General features: G+C 44.4%; 1 protein-coding gene across 1 annotated transcript in view; it reads left to right on the forward strand.

The window, feature by feature from the left end:
• GAK (cyclin G associated kinase) overlaps window positions 1-26,457 on the forward strand; it is an 832,466-nt gene that overhangs the window by 228,354 nt on the left and 577,655 nt on the right. The window contains 2 exon segments of the mRNA XM_029601806.1: window positions 4,370-4,482; window positions 5,872-5,983. Of these exon segments, the coding sequence (XP_029457666.1) occupies window positions 4,370-4,482; window positions 5,872-5,983 (225 nt within the window).

A 26,457-nucleotide genomic window follows, 5' to 3' on the forward strand; every position in this document is an offset into this window, starting at 1 on the left:
TGGGATTACTTACAGGTCCTAGGCTCGATGGCGTCCACGTTGGAGCTGGTACCATGGGACTTTGCTCATTTGAGGCCCCTGCAGAGAGCGTTGCTGTCCCGTTGGAGTCTGTGGTCGCAGCAGTATTTTCTGTCCCTGTCGCTGACTGAGTCGGCAAGGGACAGTCTAGCCTGGTGGATGACGTGCAGCAACCTGGAGAAGGGAATGCCTCTCGAGGTCCCGGATTAGGTGGTGGTGACCACTGATGTCAGTCTTCGGGGCGGTTTGTCTAGGCAGGTCTGCACAGGGCCTATGGTCGACGGAGGAGCAGGGGTGGTCCATCAATCGACTGGAAACGAGAGCTGTGCGCAGGGCTCTGGTGGAGTTTCTCCCCTTGGACCATCATCGGATGGTGCTAGTGTTCTCGGACAACTCGACCATGATGGTTTACATCAACTGCCAGGGGGGAACCAAGAGTCCTGCGGTGGTGCAGGAGGCTCAACTGTTGTTCGAATGGGCAGAGCTCCATCTCGAGGGGATCGCCGCTTCACATGTGGCAGGAGTTGACAACGTCCAGATGGACTATCTCAGCCGGCAACAGTTGGATCCGGGGAAGTGGGAGCTCTCTTTGGAAGCATGGAATGTTCTTTGCAATCGGTAGGGAACTCCTCAGCTCGATCTCATGGCCACAGGCCTCAATGCTAAGACACAGATTCTGCAGCTGTCGGAGGGAGTCCGGAGCGGTGGGGCTAGACGCCCTGGTATGTCCATGGCTGACCAGCATTCTGCTGTATCTCTTCCCTCCTTGGCAACTGATTGCAAGCGTACTCAGACGGATAGAAGCTCATCTGGGCTCCGTTGTGGTTGCGCTGGAGTGGCCTCGTCTGTGGTTCGCGGATCTGCTTCGTCTGGCGGTAGACAGTCCGTTGCGTCTGAACCATTTGCAGAATCTTCTGCAACAGGGGCCCATATTTTAGGATCGGGAGGATCGCTTCTGTCTCGCAGCCTGGCTTTTGAGAGGCAGAGATTGCGTATGAAAGGGTATTCTGAGTCCGTCATTGCTACACTTCTGCAAGCGCGGCGTCCTTCTACCTCTTTGGCCTATTCCAGGGTATGGAAAGTCTTTGAGACCTGGTGTGGGCAACAGGGCTTGGAGCCTCTTCAGGCTTCTGTTTCTCACATTTTGTCTTTTTTACAGCTGGGCTTATCCAAAGGGTTGGCCCACAGTTCTCTTCGTATCCAGGTTTCGGCCTTAGGTTGTCTCAGAGGTAAGGTGCAGGGAAGGCTTTGGCTTCCCATCCGGATGTGGTTCGGTTTCTATGAGGAGCCCTGCGTAGCGTTTGTCCGAAATGGAATCTGTCTCGTGTTGAAGGCTCTTTGTGAGGATCCTTTCGAGCCTCTGAGCCACATGTCTTTGAAGACCCTACGCTGAAGACGGTCTTCTTGATCGCAGTATGTTCAGCTAGGAGGATTTCAGAGTTGCAAGCTCTTTCTTGCCAGGATCCGTTTCTCCAGATTGCGTCAGACAAAAAGGTGTCTTTGCAAACGGTGCCTTCCTTTCTCCCCAAGGTGGTATCGAGTTTTCATGTAAACCAAACAGTGGAGTTGCCCAGGTTTCCGGATTGGACTTGGGATCCCTCGATGGGACGTGAGCTTCATCTTTTAGATGTGAGACGGGTGGTGTTGCGATACTTGAAGGTTACTAGCGCTTTCCATCGCTCTGATCATTTGTTTGTTCTTTTTGGGGGACTAAAAAAGGGGCGAAGGCGTCCAAATCATCTTTGTCTCGATGGTTAAAACAAACTATCTCTGCGGCTTATGTATCCAAAGGAAAAGCAGTTCCAGTGGGTCTTAGAGTGCATTCGACTCGCGCGCTGGCGATGTCGTGGGCTGAGTGTCAGTGTCGCCCCATGAGATCTGTAGAGCCGCGGTGTGGTCTTCATTGCATACTTTCACCAAGCATTACCGTTTGGATGTGCGGGCTTTGGAGCCGATCCCGTTTGGGGAGAGAGTACTTCGCGTGGGTCTTTCGGGTTCCCACCCACTGTAAGGAAGCTTTGGTACATCCCATTTGTCTGGACTGATCTAGGTATGTTCAGGAAAGGAAAATTGGTACTTACCTGCTAATTTTCGTTCCTGTAACACCACAGATCAGTCCAGAGGCCCGCCCTGAGGATCTATGCCGAAAGACTTGTATATTTATTTAATATTTAATACTTGTATATTTATTTAATTTAATTTATTTAATTTAATTTTAAATTTAAATTTTTAATTTTTAATTTAATTTTAATTTAATTTATTTAATTTAATTTTTTAATTTATTAATTTAATTTATTTATTTAATATTTAATACTTGTATATTTATTTAATATTTATTCTCATGTTCTGAAACTTCATTTATTGTAACGCCTCACCGCGATTGTTTTGTTTTATGTAAACCGACCTGATTTGATATTTGTATCGAACATCGGTATATAAAAATGCTAAATAAATAAATAAATAAATATTGACTGCAAAGCAGAGTTTCCATTGGTTTGGTCAGTGGTTTTTTTTTGCTGTTATGTTGTTTACCATTTGGACAGGGGTATCCAGTTGGACCCTCGTTCGCCTTTTAAATTAGGTTTTACTTATCTTGGCTTGGGTATAGTAATACTGAGGGACTGCAAGTGGTACTCGTATATGTGGCAGTGCCCAAAGTTTTGTTCTCTACCTCCATCTGCTGGTAGGGATGAATAAAACCCATTTGTCTGGACTGATCTGTGGTATTACAGGAACGAAAATTAGCAGGTAAGTACCAGTTTTCCTTTTCCATCTTCCATTTAACTCCTCCCATAATTAATCCAACTTTTTCCCAAACAACATGCTTATAAAGTGGAAGTGGCGCTTCATACCTTGGTTTATAAAATAACACTTTTCCTTTTACATAGGTAGAACCAAGGAATACTGAAAATAATATTGTTATTGCTATTCCATCAGTGTGTTCTACTTCAATGGCGGGGGGAAAGAGAAAAAGGGGAATTAGGTTCAGACAGCAAACAACAAGGACATTGAATTTTAAAGTGAGGGAAAACAATTAAGTATAGGGGTAACTTGCTGATACAGCTGTTACTACCCTTAACCAATGATACAATTCCAACATTGATCTCTGCTTCAATGGCAGGAAGGTAACAAGGTATTGGACTCAAACAGAAACCAACAAGGGCCCTGACTTTGAAGGTCTGGGAAACTACCGTAAGTGCAGAAACTACCATAAGCTTGCTGGGCAGATTGGATGGACCACTGGACCTTTTCTGCAGCCATTTCTATGTTTCTATGTACCTCATCTATTATGACTCTAATTGGTCTGGGCAAGCACTTATCCAGTATGCAATTGTGAATTTTATATCAGAATGTATGTCAATTTGTTATAATAAAGCAGGACTTTTATTATTTGGTCATGTAAGGTCTCATACCATTAGTTTTAATCTCAGCTTTTGTTTCTGTTGAGGAAATAAGTAAAGTTACTACATGAAGTTCAGTACATACATTTACTTCTCGCTGTTGTTTTGATGTTAATTCCTATCAGGATAATACAGTTGGGCAGTCAATATTTTACCTATTTTAGAATTAAGCAAAACCACAGAGATTAATTAACATATTAGCAAACCACTGGAACCTGATCTTTCTTTCTCTTTTCTGATTTTTATTCCGCAATTTGGGTCCTTCATGCTGCCCAGCATTGGGCAAATTGTCTAATCTTCTCTGCAAAAACTGATCATGGACTGTAATTTTAAAGTCTTGGTTACTTATCTCCAGGCCTTCAACTTGTTTATTTTGTGAAAATTCTTCACTCTACAAGTTTCCTCTTACAGTTAGATGCACACCGTGGTAAATGATCTCTGCACTCAAATGCAGAAAAAAAAAAAAGCTCCGCTCTCTGTTGAGCAGTTCTACGTTTTATGTAAACCGGAGTGATTTGTAGTCCCTACAAGAACTTCGGTATATAAAAATTAAAAATAAATAAATAAATAAATGCCTTCCATTTTCTATTCTGTTTTTGCAAGCGTATCTTTGTCTGTCCCTTATTCTATGATAACAATTAGAGCTGATTTGTTTTGTGGAGCTTTTGTTATGATATGTCTATTTTATGAATGTTCTATTTTGTATTTTTGAGATAGCTTTAAATAGACAGAAATAGCTTTAAATAAATAAAATTCAGTAGGTCCCAGTGATTCTCTGTTAAATGTTATAGAAATTCTCAATTTCACATGAAGTGTTCTTGAACCTCTCTAACTGTAACTAGGATATCTCTCTTAATTGGGAGCACTGCTTAGATGCTAAACCATTTTCAGAAGAGCAGAAATAAACCCAAGCTCTGTCTTAATGTTTGAATGTAATCATGCTTCTTTAGGGTCCACGCTGAAGGTCAACCCAGTGGAGAGGCTGTCTATTACAGAGCTTGTGAATCAGCTACAGGATATTGCAGCAGCCCGGAATGTGAATCCAAAATCACCCATTACAGAGGTGAAGATTGTTGTGCACAGTATTTGTAATTTTATTCTTTGCTATTTATGTAATATATTTTTAATGGAAACTGTTTTTGAGGACTAGTGATATATTACATTTAATAAACATATTTTTTTAATGTAATTTCTGATTGGAACAGTTTCTATTAAGCATTTTAAAGTATCTCCTTTAGTAAAAGAATAGCAAAGGATGATTTGGGGGTGGGCTTGTTTTGTTTGGTTTTTGTTTTTAATCTAATTTTTATTTTTAGAACCCTGTTTGTGCTGGCTGTGATTCTGCCAGAAGATTTGTTTACTATCTGCCAACATGATCTTAATGTCATAAAAGTTGTGTATTTGCCATTGGTGTATCTTAGAGCAAGCCTGTTTAAAAAAAAAATGTATACAAATCTGCTGAATAGGACAACTGGCTTTAGGGAAGTTAAAGTAAATACAGTTTTATTTATAATAAATGAGGGTCACTGATGGCTCAGTGCCATCCAGGAGATCTGGATTCTGACCACAAATCCAGTTCTGCTCCTCAGGTCAGCTGGGGATGTTGATGAGGCAGCATTCAAAGACCCCAGGGAGGAAGTTTCTGTCAACAGTGACACCTGCTGGCTAGACTCGAGATACGCTCATTCCAGGCTTTGGAAGGAATTGCAGTCTCTGGACCCTGACAGAGCATTGTGATTATAACTGCTGGGCTAAAAAGAAAGGGGGAAGAAAGATAATTGAGAAGAGAGAGTAGTTGCACATGACAATAATGTACAGTTGGCATAACAAAAGATGGTTCCTGTTGAGCTGGTTGCCCAGAAGAGCAGGACGAGATTCTGATCAAAAACTAATAATTCATAACAATTCCTTTAGCAACTCAGATGGACTCTCTTCCCTTTAATCTTGAAGGAAAAAAGGGTGTGGAGATCTGTTGAAGATAGAACCACTTAAGTGCATGGAAGGAGAAGTGACTGTACTATGAAGGGAATTGAATACTCTAAATATAAAAGATCCATCTGAAATGTTTATTTCCTGCTTTTAAAAATGTGCTTATGTATTTGAAGTACAGTACATTATTGTTTCTCTTATGAAAATGGTAAACTAATCTTTTTTTAGATTAGCTTCGTGGCTAGCATAATGAGTTTTTATTAGTATAAATGACCAGAGGCAATTCCAAGAACTAAGCAGAGATCTGGGCCTAAAAACTAGATTAAAGACGGTTGATATCACTTTATCCCATGACTGTGATATAATAAAGTAGGATGTCTGAAAACGTCACTTGTTAGAAAGATATATTGCAAGCTTACAGTACACAAAACTGGTGGGTTCATTATTGTCTTCGTTACGTTATGAGTGTTAAGGTAATTTAGTTTGAAAAACGATGATTCATGATGGATATTAATCTCTACAGCTCCTGGAACAAAATGGTGGCTATGGAAATAATGCTCAACCAAGAACGCCTGCAAGCACTTTGCCACAGGGACCCAAATCTGCAGGGCAGTTCAATAATATGTACAATGCAGGTATGTACATATTTGACATCACTAGCATACAAAACTATGTACATGAGAGCTGAAACCCACAAAATATTTGTGGTAAAATTAATATCTTTATTCAACAATACTTTTGTAAATACAGGATTTCTAGTTATTCTTTCACTGAAGACTTAAACAAAATCAAAACAGTAGAGAGGACTAGGGGTCAGTAGGGGAAGGGAGGTGTCACTTCCTGGCTCTTGAACCAGTCCCTCTCACATCTACATCTCCTCCCTACTCCCAGCCCTCTTCTGTCATCCCCCTCCCATCTTTGGTACCATCTCAAGTACATATCCACCCCTGGTGTCAATTCCCTTTCCATTGTATTTCTTCTTGTGAGAGGCAGCTTACAAGGTATATGAAATTATTTGCATATTTATATCTGGGCTAAGTATATTTCTTGTCTGATTTTTGTAATATTTTGTGCCTTTGACCTGGGGGGGGGGGGGTGTTAATTTACTTGTGAATAAAAAGCCCTAAATTGCGTACTGGGGCTAAAAAAGAGGGAAAAAAAAGTTTCATAAGTTTGAGTCGTGTCTAGGGGGAGGGGCTCTTGGTTGATTTCATTGGCCTAGAGACCACATTGGAGAGCAGACATTATTGTTTTCAGTTCTTCCTGTGAGAGGCAAGATATCTGAAAACAAACATTTTTCCTGCAAGTAATCTCAACTGTTTAGTTCTGTCCTTTCCTACCCCTCTACCCATCCACCCCTGCGGTTTACTTTTCTTATAGTGTCTTCCCTGGACTCCTAGATAATTAGCTTCAATTACTTCATCTCATTATATAGTAGTTCCTTACCGCTCAGGTAATAGTAACTTAAACTGTTATATTGCTTGTTAAAATTGGTTTTCATATTCTACCTATTAATCTTTACTTGCTAATACTAATACTTTGTTTTTATTTCAAATATCTATTAAAAATTTTTGCTAGAGCCTAAATTTTACCTTCTTATCTATTCGATTTTAATAAATTAGTGATAATTTAACAATGTGTTTTATTCAGTGCAACAAATTGTGGTGCTTGTCCCAAGGCCTATCATTTGGAGAATCAAAGGTTGTCCCTTTTGCCTTCAGCTGTTTGCAATTAAAATGGAGCTGATTCAGTTAACCCTCCCATTCCTTGAACCATCAAGTGTCTCTCTCCCATCTCTCACAGAGATTGCAGAAACCTAAGAAAAAATGGTTTACAGTGGGCTCTGGTAGAACAAGACACGTGACAGACACCCACCTTCCCCAACTTTACAGCATCCTGTGCATCAAGCCTTACGCCCACAGAGATGTCAGACATCCAGGATTCAAAAACCCAGGAACAATTGGATAACAGTTGACTCTGGCAGAATAAGGTCTATGATGAAGATACCCACTCTCCCCTCTGTTACCCCTACATAATTCTTTTTATGAATTGGAGAATGAAGAAACCTCAGCAATAGATTTTGAAGTGATTTCTAAAAGTGAAGTCACTCAATGCACCCAGAAGTCCTTCAACAGAATCAAATGTCATAAAAGAAAGCTGCTTCTGCTGGGAGACTCAATCAGAGGAACCAATTTGGAAGCACAGTTTGATGGTAACACAACAGTTAAATGCCTTCCAGGATCCTCAGCTAGTAGAAATGGAAACCAGATAGTTCAAGTCATTGAAGAAGAAAGTAGGAACTTTGATTTCAGTGTTAGCATCCATCTGAAGACCAATGACCTAAATAGAAATGGAATTCATTAAGTACAAAAAGATTTCCAAAACCTAAGAAAGATAACACACTGCAAGGACTATTGCCTTTTTGGAAGTATTACCTGTTAATGAAATGGGAAATGAGAAGCTATGCCATATAGATAATTTCAATTCCTGGCTCAAAATGGTGTACAGAAAGTGGTTTTGGATACATTGGAGGCTGGGATTGTGTGTGGAGCAGTAAAAGGCTATATGGGAAGGATGGCCTACGTTTGTTTGTAGCAGCAAGGAGGATGCTAAGTGAGAAATTACCAGACATTTAAACTAAAGAATTATGGGTGGCAAGAAATGGCCAGTGAAAGTGACATGTCATCCCTAAGCAATAAAAACAAAAATATGGGAGGAAAAAATATCAAAATCTATCAGCTCAAAAAAGCAGAACAGGTGTCTAGGAAGTGCAACAAATCAAGGGACAAAAATTGGAAAGCTATGAATACAAATGTTCATAGTTTGGGCAATAAAATCCCAAACCTGCAGGCCCTAATGGTGGAGGCGGACTTGGACATTGTGGCTGTTATGGAGACATGGTTCATGCGTTCTCATGACTGGGATACAGCCATACCTGGCTATAACTTGTTAAGGAAGGACAGAGGACAGAAAAGGGGGAGGAATAGCTCTTTATGTCAATAACAATATCCAAGCGACTGAACTGCAAGGAATGTAGGGTAGAAGTAGAGAAGAAGCATTATGGGCCATCCTAAAAAAGAAGATGGTGGTGCATCCAGTTTTACTGGAGTGGCTTATAGGCCTCCAACTCAAATGGAAGAACTAGGCAGAGATCTGGTCAAAGGCATCCAAAAGGTGGGAAAGAAGGGAGAAGTGTTGATTGTTGGAGATTTTAATCTTAGGAGAATCTGTTCTGTAGAATCTACCAGAAATAGACAGTGGATGTCCTGCAAGGGGTTCTGTTCAAACAAATTGTAATGGAATCCACGAGGGAGGGAATTATACTAAACCTAGTGCTCACTAACAAGGATAATGTCTCTAATGTCCAGGTGGGTGCTCACCTTGGCACCATTGATCATCAAAGAGTATGGTTTGATATTGTAAATAGGGTACAGAGAAATCACACGAAGACCTGAGTTTTGAATTTCAAAAATACGGACTTTGTCGAAATGGAAACATACCTGGAGGTAGAATTAGAAGACTGGAAGAAAATGAGAGAGGTGGATCAATGGGCCAAACACAAAGGATCAATTACAAAGGCAACAAATCTATATGTTAGAAAAATAAACAAAAATAAGAGAAATAAGAAACTGATCTGGTTCTCAAAGGAGGTGGCTGATAAAAGCAAAAAGAACAGCGTTCAAGAAATATAAAGGATCCCAAAAAGAGGAACACAGGGAAGAATATCTGGTGCAACTGAGGGAGACAAAGAAAGAAATCAAGAAAGCAAAAAGTCAGGTGGAAGAAAGGATTGCCAAAGAGGTAAAGCAAGGTGACAAATCATTTTTCAGATATATCAGAGAAAGAAGAAATGTCCAAAGTGCTATAGTGAAATTGAAAGGTGACAAAGATAAATGAGTGGAAAGACAAAGAAATGTGTGAAATATTAAACAAATACTTCAGTTTGGTGTTCACTAGAGAAGAACCTGAGTAAAGACCATCGCTAGTTAAGACTCTGGATGGTGGTGGAGTAGACAAAACTCAGTTTACAGAAGAGAGTGTATGGGAAGAGCTAGGAAAACTGAAAGTGGACAAGGCCATGAGACCGGATGAGGTACATCCCAGGATATTGAGGGAGATCAGAGATGTGCTGGCGGGTCCCCTGAAGAACCTGTTCAATAGATCCCTGGAAACGGGAGTGGTGCCACAAAATTAGAAAAGAGTGGTGATGGTCCCGCTTCATAAGAGTGGGAGCAGAGAGGAGATGGGAAACTACAGGCCAGTTAGCCTCACTTCAGTGGTGGGAAAATTAATGCAGACTCTGCTGAAGGAAAGGATAGTGAACTATCTGCAATCTGGTGGGTTGCTCACCTGAGGCTACATGGATTCACTAGGGGAGGGTCCTGTCAGACAAATCTGATTGATGTATTTTGATTGGGTGACTAGAGAATTGGATCAGGGAAGAGCCCTCGATGTTTCAGATCAACTGAACAAAACCACAGTGAACCTGGAAGATGTGGTAGGCCTGATTGACAAACTGAAGAGTAGTAAATCACCTGAACCGAATGGTATACATATCAGGGTTCTGAAAGAACTAAAAACTGAAATTTCAGAACTATCAGTAAAAATTTGTAACCTTTCATTAAAATTATCTGATGTACCTGAAGATTGGAAGATGGCCAATGTGTAACCCCTGTATTTAAAAAGGGATCCAGGGTTGATCCGGGAAACCATAGACCAGTGAGCCTGACTTCAGTGCTGGAAAAAATCGTGGAAACAGTTATAAAGAATATCACAACATTTAGGCCTGGATTCACCATTCTATCGCAGAAGATGAATGCAGTGAAAACGGGGGGCGGGTCTGTGAAAGCCGGCAGCCTTCGCACCACCGCGATGTTTTCTCTGCCAGCTTTTGCACCCAATAGCGTCACCGTGAAAGGTGCTGCTATTGGGCGCGCTACTGGCGACGATAACATAGCTTACCTTTTCGCCGCCAGCGAAGACACCGCGGAGTCCGCCTCCTCGCCGTCCCGACTCTGCCCCCAGCATGCTATCGCAAGCGAAAAGGGACTTTTCACATGCAATAGCAGCTTATCGCACGTGATAAGTGTTTGAAAAAGCCCCCCTCAGATAGACATTGTTTGAGAAATAGCCAACATGGATTTCACCAAGGAAATTCTTGCCTCACAAATCTCCTACACTTTTTTTTTTAAGGGGTGAATAAACATGTGGACAAAGCTGAACCGGTAGATGTGGTGTAGTTGGATTTTCAGAAGACATTTGACAAAGTCCCGCATGAGAGGCTTCTTAAAAGTCATGGGATAGGAGGCGATGTCCTATTTTGGATTGCAAGTTGGTTAAAAAACAGGAAACAGAGTAGGATTAAATGGTCAGTTTTCACAGTAGAAAAAGGGAGTGCTTCCGGGATCTGTACTTAGACCGGTGCTTTTTAATATATTTATAAATGATCTGGAAAGGGGTACGATGAGTGAGGTGATCAAATATGCGGATGACACAAAATTATGCAGAGTAGTTAAATCTCATTCGGATTGTGATGAATTGCAGGAGGACCTTGCGAGACTGGAAGCTTGAGCTTCCAAATGCAGATGAAATGTAACATGGACAAGTGCGAAGTGATGCATATAGGGAAAAATAACCCTTGCTGTAGTTACACAACGTTAGGTTCTATCTTAGGAGTTACTGCCCAGAAAATAGATCTAGGCGTCATAGTGGATAATACATTGAAATCATCGGCTAAGTGTGCTGTGGTGATCAAAAAAGCAAACAATGTTAGGAATTATTAGGAAGCGAATGGAAAATAAAACGGAGGATGTCATAATGCCTCTGTATTGCTCTATGGTAAGACCGCACCTTGAATACTGTGTGCAATTCTGGTCACGTCATTAAAAAAAATTATATAGCTGCACTGGAGAAAGTACAGAGAAGGGCGATCAAAATAAGGGGCATGGAACGGCTGCTCAATAAGGAAAGGCTAAAGAAGTTAGGGCTGTTTAGTTTGGAGAAGAGATGGCTGAGGGGGGATATTATAGAAGTCTACAAAATCATGAAAGGACTTGAACAAGTTATTGTAAATCAGTTATTTACTCTCTGTTACAATAGAAGGACCAGGGCACACTCCATTTATTTATTTATTTATTTATTTATTTATTTATTTAACAGTTTTTTTTATACCGACCTTCATAGTAGATAACCATATCGGATCGGTTTACATTTTAACAAGGGAAAACTAAGGTAACAATTCTGGTTAATAATAGATAACAAAGGAAAAGGAATAAGTCAAAGTTACAATCAACAAGGAATGGAAAAACTTGGAGGCTTAAAGACAAGCTGGAAGGAAGATAAAGGCAGGTAGAAATATAACGTGATACGAATAAATTAACGGGTTAGAGCATATGCTTTAACCTGGAGGTGCCAGGTTAAAGCATATGCTTTAACCTGGCACCTCCATTTAGTTAGAAAGTAGCTCATTTAAAACAAATAAATTCTTTTTCACTCAGCGCATAGTTAAGCTCTGGAATTAATTGCCAGAGGATGTGTTTACAGCAGTTAGTGTAACTGGGTTTAAAAAAGGTTCGGATAAATTCCTAGAAGATAAATCTATAAACTGCTATTATGGTAATTAATAAGCAACAGTAGCTTATGATCTATCAAATGTTTGGTTATTTGCCAGGTATGTGTGACTTGGATTGGCCACTGTTGGAAACAGGATACTGGGCTTGATATTGACCCTTGGTCTGACCAAGTATGGAATTTATGTTCTTATGATTTACTTAGATTTTATTAAAGCTTTTGATACAGTCCACCTAGGAGACTCATGAAGAAAATGAGAAGCTTGGGAGTGGGTGCCGAGGTAGTAACATGGATTGCAAACTGGTTGACTAACAGCCGACAGCGTGTAATGATAAATGGAACTGTATTAAGTGGAGTGCCACAGGGATCGGTTTTGGGACTGATTCTGTTCAATATCTTTGTGAACAACATGGTGGAAGGTATAGAAGGTAAAGTTTGTTCTGTTTGTGGATGATACTAAGATCTGTAACAGAGTGGACATGACTGAAGGTGTAGAGAGAATGAAGTGTGATATAAAAAAACTTGGAGCAGTCATAGATTTGGCAGCTGGGATTCAATGCCAAGAAGTGCAGAGTCATGCATCTGGGGTGCGGCAATCCAAAAATGTTTTATGTGGTAGGTGGTGAAAGACTAATGCGCACAGACTGGGAGAAGAACCTTGGTGTGATAGTGTCTGATGATCTGAAGATGGTGAAGCAATGTGACAAGGCGATAGCTAAAGTGAGAGGACTGCTGGGCTGCATAGAAAGAGGGATAACCAGTAAGTAAAAAGAGGTGAAATGCCCTTGTACAGGTCCTTGGTGAGGCCTCACCTGGAGTACTGCGTTCAGTACTGGTGCCTATATCTCAAAAAGGATAAAGACAGGATAGAAGCAGTCCAAAGAAGAGTTACCAAAATGGTGAGGAGTCAGTATTGGAAGACCTATGAGGAGAGGCTGAAGGATCTGAATATGTACACTCTGGAAGAAAGGAGGTGCAGGGGGGAATATGATAAACCTTCAGATATCTGAAAGATTTTAATGATGCATAATTTTCAAACTTTTTCTGTTGGAAAGAAATCAGTAGAACTAGGGATCATGAAATGAAACTACAAGAACGACAACTCAGAAACAGTGTCAGGAAATATTTCTTCACAGAGTGGGTAGTGAATGCCTGGAACGCTCTTCCGGAAGAGATGGTGAAGATGAAAACAGTCAAGGAATTCAAAGGGCATGGGATAAACACTGTGGATCCCTAAAGACTAGAGAGTGGAAATAAAGAAAAGAGTGCATGGGGGTAACCTGGAATAACTTGCTGGTTTGGCAGTTGCTACCCTTAATTAAGCCTTGATAACTGGTAAAGCATCTCCATCATTGCTCTCTGCTTCAGCAGCAGTGAGAAAAGGGGAATTGGATTCAGACAGCAACCAACAAGGGTCCCAACTTTTACGGTTTGAGGAACAAATAAACATGGGGGTAACTAGCTGATGTGGAGCTTACTACCCTTAATCACTAAGCCTGATACTTTTGATGCAAGTCCAACATTACTCTCTGTTTTCATGGCAACAGTTAAGGGAAATTGGATTCAAACAGCATCCGAGGGCACTGACTTTTTATGATATGGTAAACTGATAAGCATGGGGTTAACCTGCATATTGCAGCAAATACTGGCATAAGCTTACTGGGCAGACTGGGTGTATCATTTGGTCCTTTTCTGATGACTTATTTACACACACACACAAACACGCACACACTTTATTCCTTCTGCCTCAACCGGATCCCCTTCAACTCTCCCCCCTCTTACTCTTGTGTCCCCCATGGGAATCCCTAACATTGCCTCCAGCCAATCAGTCTTCTCACACTCCCCTAACCACTGCCCATCCCCTCTTTTACAGTCTCTGATGCATAGTTTCCAAGGCACCTATCATCATTCCCGCAGCACAGTGTGGTCGATGCAACCACAACATTAAGCCCCTATCTGACCCCCTGCTGCCTTTGCACTATCCTCTGTTGTCATCACCCACTGCTAGTACAACTAGACTCCTTGAGCAAGGACTTTGCCCCATCCTGTATGCTCTTTGGTGCCCTGGTTTCCATGCTTCCACCAGTTCAACTGACCCAAGGAGAAGCTCCACCCTAGAGTCCATTGGAAGCTTCTCAAGATGAAGATGTTCTGGCCTCAGATGATGATGGCTCTTCTTCAACTTATGATTAGATGACACAGCAGCACATAGACCAGATACTGGAATCAGTGAAGACTTTCTTTGCTTTGCTGGGAGCTGGTGACAGGGAGGGCTCTCTTCAGTCTCTCTTGTCTAGGGTGTTGGATTTGTTTCCTCAAGGGGGAGTTCCTCTTGTCTCCATGCCTCAGGAGCTGTCTCAGAAGAAACAGGGATGGGATCTAGTTCTTGACCCTCTCTCAATGAGGAGTCTAGCCAGACTGAGGAAGGAGCTCAAGGTGCTCCCATCTGGAGCATACCCCATGACGACTACCCTCCAAGGTGACCAAGGTCCCTTCCCTAATTGTCTCCAACATTATTTGAGTTAGTGTTCCCTTGCTTCTTAGGTCTGAGGAAGGGTCTACAGTGATTCCTTAAACTCCCCTACTTGATCTGCTAGAGCACTTGTCGCCACCAAAAGACTTCTCATACTTCAAATTCTTGGACAAGTTGGGCAAGGCTTTGGGAGTCAACATCTGCAAGGACAAAGACCCCTGCTTAGAGGTCTTTGTTTTTCTCTGGATTTTTGAAAATATGTCCAAGCCTGCAACAATCCCAGGACACGTGATCCTATGGGATTTACAAACAATAATGTAGGAGATTCCAGGCCCCCCCCCCAAATGTCTAGGAAACTGGACATTAAATGTAGAGTTCAGAAAAGCCCCAGGGTTTGGGTTAGTTCAAGTATTGCACCAGTGAGTGGTATTGGAGTCAGTGCTGAAACAGGCAAAGAAGGCTAGGATTTTCTCCAACATCCCACCAAGTAATGACCCTGGACTATTGGATAATTTTAAAAAATTAAGTTTTTTAGAGCAAAATTCTCAGCACTTGCATCACAGTCTATGAATTCTATATGGTGCGATACTTAAACGCATGTGCAGAGAAGCTGAAACCTTTGTTGGAGTCAGATGAACAGGCTGACTCTTGGTTAGCAGTTCTGGGTGCAGATGCGTGTGAACATTATTTTCTATGCTCCATATACAAATCATTTGATACTGTAGTCAAATCTAAAGTTGCAGCCATTGGAGTATGCTAGTTAGCTTGGATGAGGGCCAGCAATCTGTGAGAGAATGTCCATGACAAGTTGGCCAATGTGTCCTGTTCTGGAGATAATCTCTTCATAGGCAGCTAAGAGAACTAGTTGTCCAAATTAAGGAGCAGGATCTTGCAGTCCAGTCTCTCTTGATGGGCTCTGAACAATCATCTGTCTAGACATCCTTACTTTGCTTTTAAACGCCCCTACTTCCAAAGACTACTCTTCCACCAATTTCATCAGTGTCATGCAGCAGTAGCTTCCGGTTCACAGACAGTATGAGAGATGTCAGCCACAGATACTATAGCAAGCCCAGTTCAAGTGCTGGTATACTTTTTGACCAGTCTTGACACACTAGCCTCGACCATTTCAATATGGAAGAGGATGTACATCTGGAGGAGTGATGGATGATCACTTAGGACCATTGGATCCTCAGAATTGTGGAATCTGGTTACCTTTTGTGCTTCTCCCAACCTCCAGTGCTGCAGTATTGTTCAGTTTGGATCCATCTCACGCTACCTAGCTCCTCCTTGGACTCACTTCTCAGCCAGTAGGTGATAAAATCTATCCCTCCCTTGTCACTGTAGCAAGGGCTTCTACTCCCGGTATTTTGTTATTTCCAAAATATCTGAGTGAATGACGCCCATTCTGGATTTACAAAGAACATGATAAGCCTCATTCTCTTGTGGGAGAAGTTCAAAATAAATTCCCTCCACATCATCCTACCCTTTATGCAAGTGGGGTACTGGATATGTGCCCTGATTCTGAAGGGATTCGTACACTCATCATTCCCATTGACAATATCTCCATTTTGTAGTGGATTCCTCTCACTACCAATACAGGGTTCTTTCTTTTGGGCTTTCAGTGGCCAAAAGAGTCTTAATGAAATGCCTGTTGTAGTAGTGGCACACTTTCATTGTCAGCAGATTTGGGTCTTTCCCTACGTGGATGACTGACTAGTGATGGGGGTCTTATCAGGCAAGGGTGTTGGACTCCTTGTAGTAGATTATACAACTTTTTCAGTCATTGGACTTCATTGTCAACTTGTCCAATTTGAACCATGTTTCTGCCCAAAGAATCAAGTTATTCGGAGCATGGAGTGTTCTGCCTTTGTACCATAAATCAAAGCCTACTACAGCGGGAGCAGCTCCTATCTAGGAAGTTGTTAGTTGTCCTTGGTCACATGGTGGCAGCAGTACACATAGTCCCCATGACTCACTTCAACATACAGATTCTCCATGGGGCCTTTGCACTCGTGCACCGTTAGCCTGGAATTCCAGAAAATTTGGGTATACAGCCACTGAGCCTTACTACAAGCAACCTATCTACTCGGGATCTCCAGCACGTTGGTGGATCACCTCGGCAGAATGTTTGGTCCTTACAAGTGGTTTCTGCATCAGTGACAGACAGGTTATTTGATCTCTGGGAAAGTCTCAATCAATCAGAGGACAACAGGAAAGGCGAAAGATTCTGCTCACTTTTTTCCAATCAGGTGCTTAAGATCAGGTACATGCGTGGTTCTTGTACCTTGTCTGGGTGACAGTCAGGAGGAAGGTGATCTATGTCCTCCAACCCTTTCCTCTCTCAACTTGGTGGCATATATGTTGAGTATTTGTTGATCTCATTGCTGTCATTGTCCAAGGAAGCTGAGGATGTTGTAATCTCCATCAGGAAGCCTTCATTTACAAGAACTTACAGTTTTAAATGGAAAAGATTTTCATCTTGGTGTCATACAAGCTCCTCAAACTCGTCTGCCTGCAAGCCGAATGAGTTGCTGCAGTACTTACTAGCTACAGTAGCATGGAATAGACTTAATTTTTGGGTACTTGCCAGGTTCTTATGGCCTGGATTGGTCACTGTTGGAAACGGGATGCTGGGCTTGATGACCCAGTATGGCATGTTCTTACTTACTCTCCTTCTCCTCTTCCTCAGTACATCATCTGTCAAAGTATATCTCAATGTCATTGAGGCTTACCATGTTCAGGTGGATGGTAAGCAGCTCTCTATACATCCTTCAGTGCTGAAGTGCTCTACCCTAGTTCTCGCCCTGGCTTTCCTTATACTGATTTATTTATTTTATTTATTTAACCATTATATATACCGAGACTTTCGCAAATAGCTTCAAACCGGTTTACAGAATTTTTAAAAAGACAATACATAAATAAATCCAAAATCATTCTTCAAGAAATAAAAAATTACTAAAACAAAATTAAAAGCCTAATATACATTGCCCAAAATATAATCTCAAAATAAAATAACTCCCATTCTATTACAAGTTACAATAGTATTAGATAAACTAAAACAATTCCAATATAAAATGAAATAAAACATTACCATAGACTAATTCCATGGTTAAAAGAACATAAATAAACATAAACATAAGCAGGGAGGAAATTATACTCTGGACTTAACTTGTTTGCATGTATGCCTGCTCAAACAGCCACGTCTTCAGGGATTTTAAAAATGTGTTTGCATTTGTCTCGAGCCTGATACCGAGTGGGAGAGAATTCCAATGTGCTGGGCCTGCTAGTGATAGTGCTCTTTCTCTAACTGAGGTTGAGTGGGCTAATTTAGGTGATGGAATGGATAATAAGGCTTTTCCCAAGGACCTGAGGTTTCGTTGTGGAGTGTGTATATGCAAAGATGCATTTAACCATTCTGAATTGTTACCATAGACCGATTTATGAATTAAAGACAGACATTTGTATTGAATGCAAAATTGCACAGGAAACCATTGAAGCTATTTCAATATTGGGGTGACGTGATCATATTTTCTTTTATTGGTCAATAGTTGCGCCGCTGCATTTTGCAGCAGCTGCTATGGACGGATCGTTGAAGCGGGGAAGTCCCAACAGGAGAGCATTACAGTAACCAAGTTTAGTTAAAAGAAGAGCCTGCAGGACAGTGCGGAAATCATTATAATGTAAAAGTGGTTTTAGTTTTTTCAAAATTTGTAATTTATAAAAACCTTCCTTGGTTTTAGTCTTAATAAAAGCTTTCATGTTCAGTTCAGTATCCAAGATGCAGCCAAGATCTCTAACCTCATGTTTTATATTATAGGACGGACTAAAATTGATATGTTACAATTTTTTCCGTGATTTTGTTACAAATAAATAGGATTTCTGTTTTAGAATCATTTAATGAAAGTGACATGTGCATAAGCAGTTGTTTTATAACTGAAAGATAAATTTCCCATAGTTTCAGGGTAGATTGTAGTGAGTCTTTGATTGGCAGCAGAATATGCATGTCGTCAGTGTATAAAAAATGGACCAGTCCTAAACCCGATGATGATTTACAGAGAGGGGCCATATATGTGTTAAAAAGCATTGGCGACAGGGAGGAACCCTAGGGAACCCCGGTGGGCAAGTTAACTATGTCAGATTCCGTCATTCCTAATTTCACTTTAAAAGATCGGTTGGTAAGATAGAATTTAAACCATGACAGGGTTGAGTCAGTTAACCCAATTTCTTGTAGTCTTAAAAGCAATGATTCATGATTTATGGTGTCAAATGCCGCTGATATATCCAATCGGATTAATAAGTATGAGTTACTTTGATCCAAGCCTCTTAATATGATATCCGAGAGCGATATCATTAAAGTTTCAGTATTATGTGATTTTCAAAAACCGAATTGTGACGGATAAAGTAACTGATTGTTTTCCAAATGATCCATAAGTTGACTATTTACTACTTTCCTAGTGTGTAGCCAGATGGACTCAGAACAAGTGGGTATAGTGTGCTCGTGCTAGCAGTTGGAGACGGATCTGACGTCAGCACGGGTACATATTAGAGATGTGAATCGTGTCCTCGATTGTCTTACCGATCGATTTCGGCTGGGAGGGGGAGGGAATCGTATCGTCGCCGTTTGGGTGTTTAGAGTATCGTTAAAATCGTGAACCGGCACACTAAAACCCCCTAAAACCCACCCCCGACCCTTTAAATTAAATCCCCCACCCTCCCCAAATGCCTTAAATTATCTGGGGGTCCAGCGGCACACTAAAACCCCCTAAAACCCACCCCCGGCACACTAAAACCCACCCTGACCCTTTAAATTAAATCCCCCACCCCAAATGCCTTAAATTACCTGGGGGTCCGTAGCGGCGGTCCGTAGCTTAAATTACCCCCGGGTCCGTAGCTAAATCGGGGGAAGGGGGAGAGCAGGAAATCCGGCACACTAAATCGTGGTGTCTTCAGCCGGCGCCATTTTGCAAAATGGCCGCCGCAAAATGGCGGCGGCCATAGACCAATACGATTCGACGCAGGAGGTCGTTCCGGACCCCCGCTGGACTTTTGGCAAGTCTTGTGGGGGTCAGGAGGCCCCCCCAAGCTGGCCAAAAGTCCCTGGGGGTCCAGCGGGGGCCCTGGAGCGATCTCCTGCCGCGAATCGTTTCCGTACGGAAGGAGATCGGCTGCAGGAGGTCGTTCAGCGAGGGTTCGCTGAACGACCTCCTGCAGTCGATCTCCTGCCGGCGCCATTTTGGGGGTTTTAGTGTGCCGGGGGTGGGTTTTAGGGTGTTTTAGTGTGCCGCTGGACCCCCAGGTAATTTAAGGCATTTGGGGGTGGGGGGTTCGGGAGGGTGGGGGATTTAATTTAAAGGGTCGGGGGTGGGTTTTAGGGGGTTTTAGTGTGCCGGTTTTCCTGCCCTCCCCCTTCCCCTGATTTACGATTTTTTGGCGATAAATCGGGGGAATTGGTATTGTATGGTGGCCCTAACGATTTTTGACGATTTAAAATATATCGGACAATATTTTAAATCGTCAAAAAACGATTCACATCCCTAGTACATATACCCCCACAGGAAGTGAGGCAATTCAGTAATTTCCGTCTCCAAAGCAGTTTGGAGAGCCTGTACGCTCATTGAGCGTGTTTTCCAATACTACTTTTTCTATTTTCTACTTTCTATAGTCTACTTACTAAATTTCTACAGGAACATCGAGCCCCGCACTCCTGCGGTGATACCCTCGGGTCCCTCCCCCAATTGAGTTTCCCGGGGTGATTTCCATGATCCCTCGGAGGTCTAGGCCTCGGTCCGGTGGCCGAATCGCGGCAGGGATCTAGCCCCCGAGCATGAAGGGCTTGGGTCGGGCTAAGAGGCGCTTTGGTCCCGGCGTGGACCTAGAGGCAGCGGGTGCATTTCCTCAGCAGAGGCGGTGAAGGTATTTCCCCTCTCCCCCCGCAGCCGGAGACCGCCCGGGTTCCAGCCGGGAAGCGCCGAGGATCAGGTAAGGTGTACATCTCTTCTATTTGGTCTCCGAGGATCGGCGGCGTTGCCCTATGCGGCACGCCGTGGAGGTCGCCATTTTGTCGGCCTTGTTCAGGTATTGAGCGCCCATGATAGGCGCCTGTATACTATTGAGCGTATATTGCTGCCACATATTATTGAGCGCATATTGTATTAAGCGTATATTGCTGCCGCTTATTATTGAACGCATATTGTATTAAGCGTATATTGCTGCCGCATATTATTGAGCGCATATTATTGAGCGCATATTATTGAGCGCATATTGTATTAAGCGTATATTGCTGCCGCTTATTATTGAGCGCATATTGTATTCAGCGTATATTGCTGCCGCATATTATTGAGCGCATATTATTGAGCGCATATTGTATTCAGTGTATATTGCTGCCGCATATTACTGAGCGCATATTATATTAAGCGTATATTAGTCGCAAGCCGCGATGGAACATTCGAACGCCCCGGCGTCTCCTGCGGCGGCGCCTTCTGAGTCTGGCGTGAAAGCTCTCGGCCTCTGCTTAGCATGCCAGCTTAGTGCCACGCACAGCGAGGAGCCAGACTCCCTTTGTGCCCAATGTGAGGCGGCAGTGGGAGCCTCGGGCCAGGACCAGTCTCAACCGAGGTTTGCTGACAGTTCCCCAGGGGCCACCCCGGATCTAGCGGGCAGTCTCGAACAACCTGGGATCCCGGGGGACCTGGTACCCCGACGGCTAGAGACCGCTTCCATTTCCTGGGTGGATCTCTTTAAAGGGATCCATGCCTTTGTACAGATGCAGTCAGCTTCCCGTCCAGGCCCTGCTGCTGCTCCAGCTGATCCTGCCCCTGGACCTTCGCGCCCTTATCGTGGGCACCCACCTCCGGGCAGTCCGGCTCAGATGGAACCTGATGTCTCGGAGGAAGAGTCCGAACCCCCCGAGGAGGGGGAACTTCCCTCGGGGATGGAGCCATATCGTACCATGAGGCGGTTCTTTCCCAAGGAACATCTCTCCGACCTGGTATCTCAGTGCCTGGCGGAGTTGGCTATTACAGGCCCCAGTGCTACAGTGCCCGCTACGCAGAACCCTTTGCTGGAAGGTCTTCGTCCTACAGCTCGCCATTTTCCCTTCTTGCAAGCAGCACAGCAACTGATTGATTTGGAATGGGCTGCACCAGCGGCCTCATTCAAAGGGGGTCGGGCCCTGACGGGCATGTACCCCCTGGATCCGGCAATCAAGGAGATGCTGGCGTGCCCTCAGGTGGACGCCTTGGTTAGCGCTGTGGTTAAGCGCACTACCATTCCAGTTGAGGGGGGGGGGCGGCCCTCAAGGAGCCTCACGACCGGCGACTGGACGCCATCCTGAAACAGACTTTTGAGGTGGCTGCTCTAGCTTTGCGGATCGCAACCTGTTGCACAGTGGTGACGCGTTCCTGTTTGTCACAGGTTAGGAACAATCCTCCGGCAGCGGACATGGAGTCCGCTCTCTCGTTCCTCACGGATGCCGCATCCGACCTAGTCCATACAACAGCCAATGGGGCTCTCTCCTGTTCAGCAGCGACTTTGATAAACTGGCCAGCACATGGGGTGCCTCTCCAATACCTCGCCTGCCGGAAGATAGGTTCAAGAGGAACCAGCGCGCCTTTCCGAGGCCTTCCAGAGGCAGAAGCTCCCAACGCTTCATTCCCTATAGGAGTCGCTACCAGGCACCCCGTCCTCAGGCCAGGAACCAGTCCTTTCGGACCAAGCAGCACAAGAGGGGAGCCGGCTCGGGTTCAGGGCCCGGCCGCGCCTCCCAATGATAATCAGCCAATCCATCCGGGGGACGGAGCTATAGGGGGCAGGTTAACCCTCTTCTACCCCAGATGGGTCGAGATTACGTCGGATCAGTGGGTCCTCGCCATCATCCGAGAGGGGTATTATCTGGACTTCCATCATCTCCCTCCGGACAGGTTTGTGGAATCTCCGTGTCCAATCCATAAGAAGGCAGCATTGGAAGCTACCCTGGTGAGGCTCCTGTCCTTGAAAGCCATAATCCCAGTACCTGCATGGGAAATGGATTCTGGACATTATTCCATTTATTTCATGGTACCCAAGAAAGAGGGCACCTTCCGGCCCGTCCTGGACATCAAGTCAGTCAACCGATACATACGGGTCCCGAGGTTTCCCATGGCACTCTGCGCTCAGTCAAGACCGCAGTACGGCCAGGAGAATTCCTCACGGCCTTAGACTTGTCGGAAGCCTACCTGCATATCCCGATCCATCCAGATCATCAGCGCTATCTACGCTTCAAGGTTCTGGGACGCCACTTCCAATTCCGGGCTTTGCCCTTCGGGCTAGCCACGGCGCCGCGGACCTTCCCCAAGGTGATCGTAGTGGTAGCAGCGGCGCTCAGACGGGAAGGAATACTGGTCCATCCCTACCTAGACGATTGGCTGATCAGGGCGAAATCACGAGAGGAGAGCCATCGGGCAACCAACAGAGTGATCGCCCTTCTGGAAAGCCTGGGATGGGTAGTCAACCTAAACAAGAGTTCCCTACAGCCTTCCCAATCACTGGAATGCCTGGGAGTCCAGTTCGACACCCAGGCAGACAGTCAGTCTCACCACCAAGAGAAGGTTAAAACTTCAGATGCGTCTCCGGTCCTTGATGGGTGCCAGCCGGCCCATAGCTTGGGATTACCTGCAGGTTCTCGGCCTGATGGCATCCACCCTGGAAGTGGTACCCTGGGCAAGGGCCCATATGAGACCTCTACAACGCTCCCTGCTCTCTTGATGGAGCCCCCGCTTCCGGAATTACTCCATGCATCTACCTCTGCCAGCCAGAGTGCGGACCCAGTTATGGTGGTGGTTACAGTCCAACCACACAAGCAGGGGGTCGAAGATGTCCTCCCCCACGTGGATTCTGCTCACCACAGATGCCAGCCTGAGCGGATGGGGCGCACACTGCGAAGAACTCACCGCACAAGGGCGGTGGAACAGAGAAGAGTCAGGGTGGAAAATCAACCGCCTAGAGGCACGGGCAGTCCGGTTAGCCTGCCTGCAATTTGCTCACAGACTACGGAACCAGGCAGTCAGAGTGATGTCCGACAACGCCACCACGGTGGTATACATCAACCGTCAGGGCGGAACCAGAAGCCGACAGGTGTCCCTAGAGAGAGCCCCGCTGATGGCTTGGGCAGAGGCGAATCTTCAGGACATCTCCGCCGTCCACATTGCTGGAAGGGACAACACCACGGCAGACTTCCTCAGCAGAGAAAGCCTAAATCCGGGGGAATGGCAGCTGTCGCCCACAGCCTTCCAGATGATTGTAGATCACTGGGGGATTCCGGACATGGAGACTTATTAGCGGACAGGTCCAATGCTCAAGTACCCAGATACTTCAGCCGCAAGCGAGATCCGTTCTCTCACGGGATCGACGCCCTGGTTCAGCCATAGCCTCCAGGGGCTCTGCTACACGCCTTTCCTCCGTGGCCCCTGCTGGGCACCCTTATCCACAAGATTCAGAAGCACCGGGGCCTAGTTCTTCTAGTAGCACCAGATTGGCCAAGACGACCCTGGTACGCGGATATGAGAAGACTACTGGCAGGGGAGCCCCTTCCCCTGCCTCCTCTCAGGGACCTGCTACGTCAGGGTCCCATCCTCCACGAGGATCCGGCTCAATTCTCTCTTACGGTCTGGCCATTGAGAGGGCTAGACTGAAGAAGAGAGGTTACTCGGAGCCGGTGATAGATACCCTTCTCCGAGCTCGCAAGTTTTCCACATCCCTCACCTATGAGGGATGTGGAATAGCCACTGCCATTAGCAACGGTAACATGGAATAGACTTAGTTTTTGGGTACTTGCCAGGTTCTTATGGCCTGGATTGGCCACTGTTGGAAACAGGATGCTGGGCTTGATGGACCCTTGGTCTGACCCAGTATGGCATTTTCTTATGTTCTTATGTAAGGATTTGGAGAGTGTTTGAAGCCTGGTGCGACACTCATGGCACCAGTCCACATGCGACCACAATCCCTATTGTTTTGGATTTCCTGCAGGATGGGCTTCAGAAGGGTCTCTCCCTCAGCTGCATCAAGGTCCAGGTGGCTGCGCGTCTTGCTACGGTCCCCGGAGGGATGGCAAGACTATTGCCACGCACCCAGATGTTTCCCGCTTCCTGAAAGGAGTCAAGCAAATTCGTCCGCCACTGAAGTGGCCAGTGCCCCTGTGGAACCTCAACATAGTTTTGGATTTCCTCGCGGGATCCACCTTCATACCCCTTCGGGGCCTGTCTCTCCGTGTTCTAACTTTGAAGATGGTGTTTTTGCTGGCAGTGTGTTCAGCATGCCGCATCTCGGAACTACAAGCGCTGTCCTGCCGTGATCCCTTTCTTAGAATCACTCCAGAGGCTAACCATCTTCGCACGGTTCCATCCTTCTTGCCTAAGGCAGTCTCACAGTTTCACCTCAACCAAACCATATCCTTGCCAACCATGGCGGGTTTGTAGAAATCTGAAGAAGGACGTTTGCTACGCCATCTCGACATCGGCAGATTGCTGCCCAGATATCTGGAAATGACAGAAACAGTACGAAAGACGGACCATCTGTTCGTCCTGCATAGCGGAAAGAAACAAGGAGAAGCGGCCTCTCGGCCCACCATCGCCCGCTGGATTAAAGAAGTCATCAGAGCGGCCTACATAGAGGCTGGGAAGTCACCGCCTCTACAAGTCAAGGCTCATTCTACCAGAGCCCAAGCAGCATCTTGGGCTGAATCTAGGATGCTGTCGCCTGCAGAAATATGTAAAGCGGCGACATGGTCCTCCCTCCATACCTTCTCCAGGTTCTACCGTCTGGATGTCCAGGCCAGGGAGGACACAGCATTTGCGAGGGCAGTCTTACGTGGTCCTCAGGCAGCCTCCCGCCCAGTCCGGGAGTAAAGCTTTTGTACATCCCACTTGTTCTGAGTCCATCTGGCTACACGCTAGGAAATGTTGAGATTACTTACCTGATAATCTCGTTTTCCTTAGTGTAGACAGATGGACTCAGCATCCCGCCCGGCTGCCAGTATACATGGGTTTCACCGATTCAAGGTAAGCCATGTCATGTTCTTACATAAGAGCGTTCTCTTTGCCAGGTGTCGATGCCTTCCGGTTGGAAATGCTGGAGGTCTCCAGCTACTATCAATCGGTCAGGGGAATCCTGTTTCACTATTTCATTGATCGTCAGTACACATATATCCATAACAGCTTTTGCAAGGAAGATTACTGAATTGCCTCACTTCCTGTGGGGGTATATGTACCCGTGCTGACGTCAGATCCGTCTCCAACTGCTAGCACGAGCACACTATACCCACTTGTTCTGAGTCCATCTGTCTACACTAAGGAAAACGAGATTATCAGGTAAGTAATCTCAACATTTCTCTAAAGGTTTGGCAAGAAATGGAAGTATGGAAATAGAACGATAATTTGTCAGATTATCCGGATCTAGTTGTGCTTTTTTTTACAATGGGCTTGATCACGGCGCATTTTAAGGAGTCAGGGAATATTCCTTCTTCCAGAGATATATTAATAATATCAGCCAGAGATCGTGCTACGATATCTGGTACAGATTGGAGCAATTTTATAGAGATGGCATCATGTGGATGACTAGCAGGATTCATCTTCTTTAATATACTGAGAATTTCTGTTGAAGATACCATATCAAATGACGACCATTTGACGGAAGGATTAGTTGGTAGAGAGATTGTTTGGACTGAGTGTCCAAGACTACTTAATATTTTTTAATTTTCTCAATGAAGAAAGTGGCAAACTCATTAGATTTGTTTTCGAGATTTACAGAAGATAGAGTACCCGTTTTGGAATTGGTAAGTTCTGAAACGTATGCAAAAAGAATTTTGGGTTTAAACTGAAATTTATGAATCTTTTCTGCATAAAACTCTTTTTGCAGAATTGATTGACGTTCGATATTTATGGAGCGTTGCTCTGTAATGGGCCAGGGAAACAGGATGTTTGCACCAAGTTCTTTCTAGGCGACGTAAATGTTGCTTTAAAGTTTTAAGTTGTGAGGAAAACCAAGGGGCTTTGTTTCATGTTGGGAAAAATCCATTTCTTAGTAGTAGGACAC

The sequence above is a fragment of the Rhinatrema bivittatum genome, chromosome 1 (genome assembly GCF_901001135.1).
Source record: "Rhinatrema bivittatum chromosome 1, aRhiBiv1.1, whole genome shotgun sequence".
NCBI classification, from domain to species: domain Eukaryota; kingdom Metazoa; phylum Chordata; class Amphibia; order Gymnophiona; family Rhinatrematidae; genus Rhinatrema; species Rhinatrema bivittatum.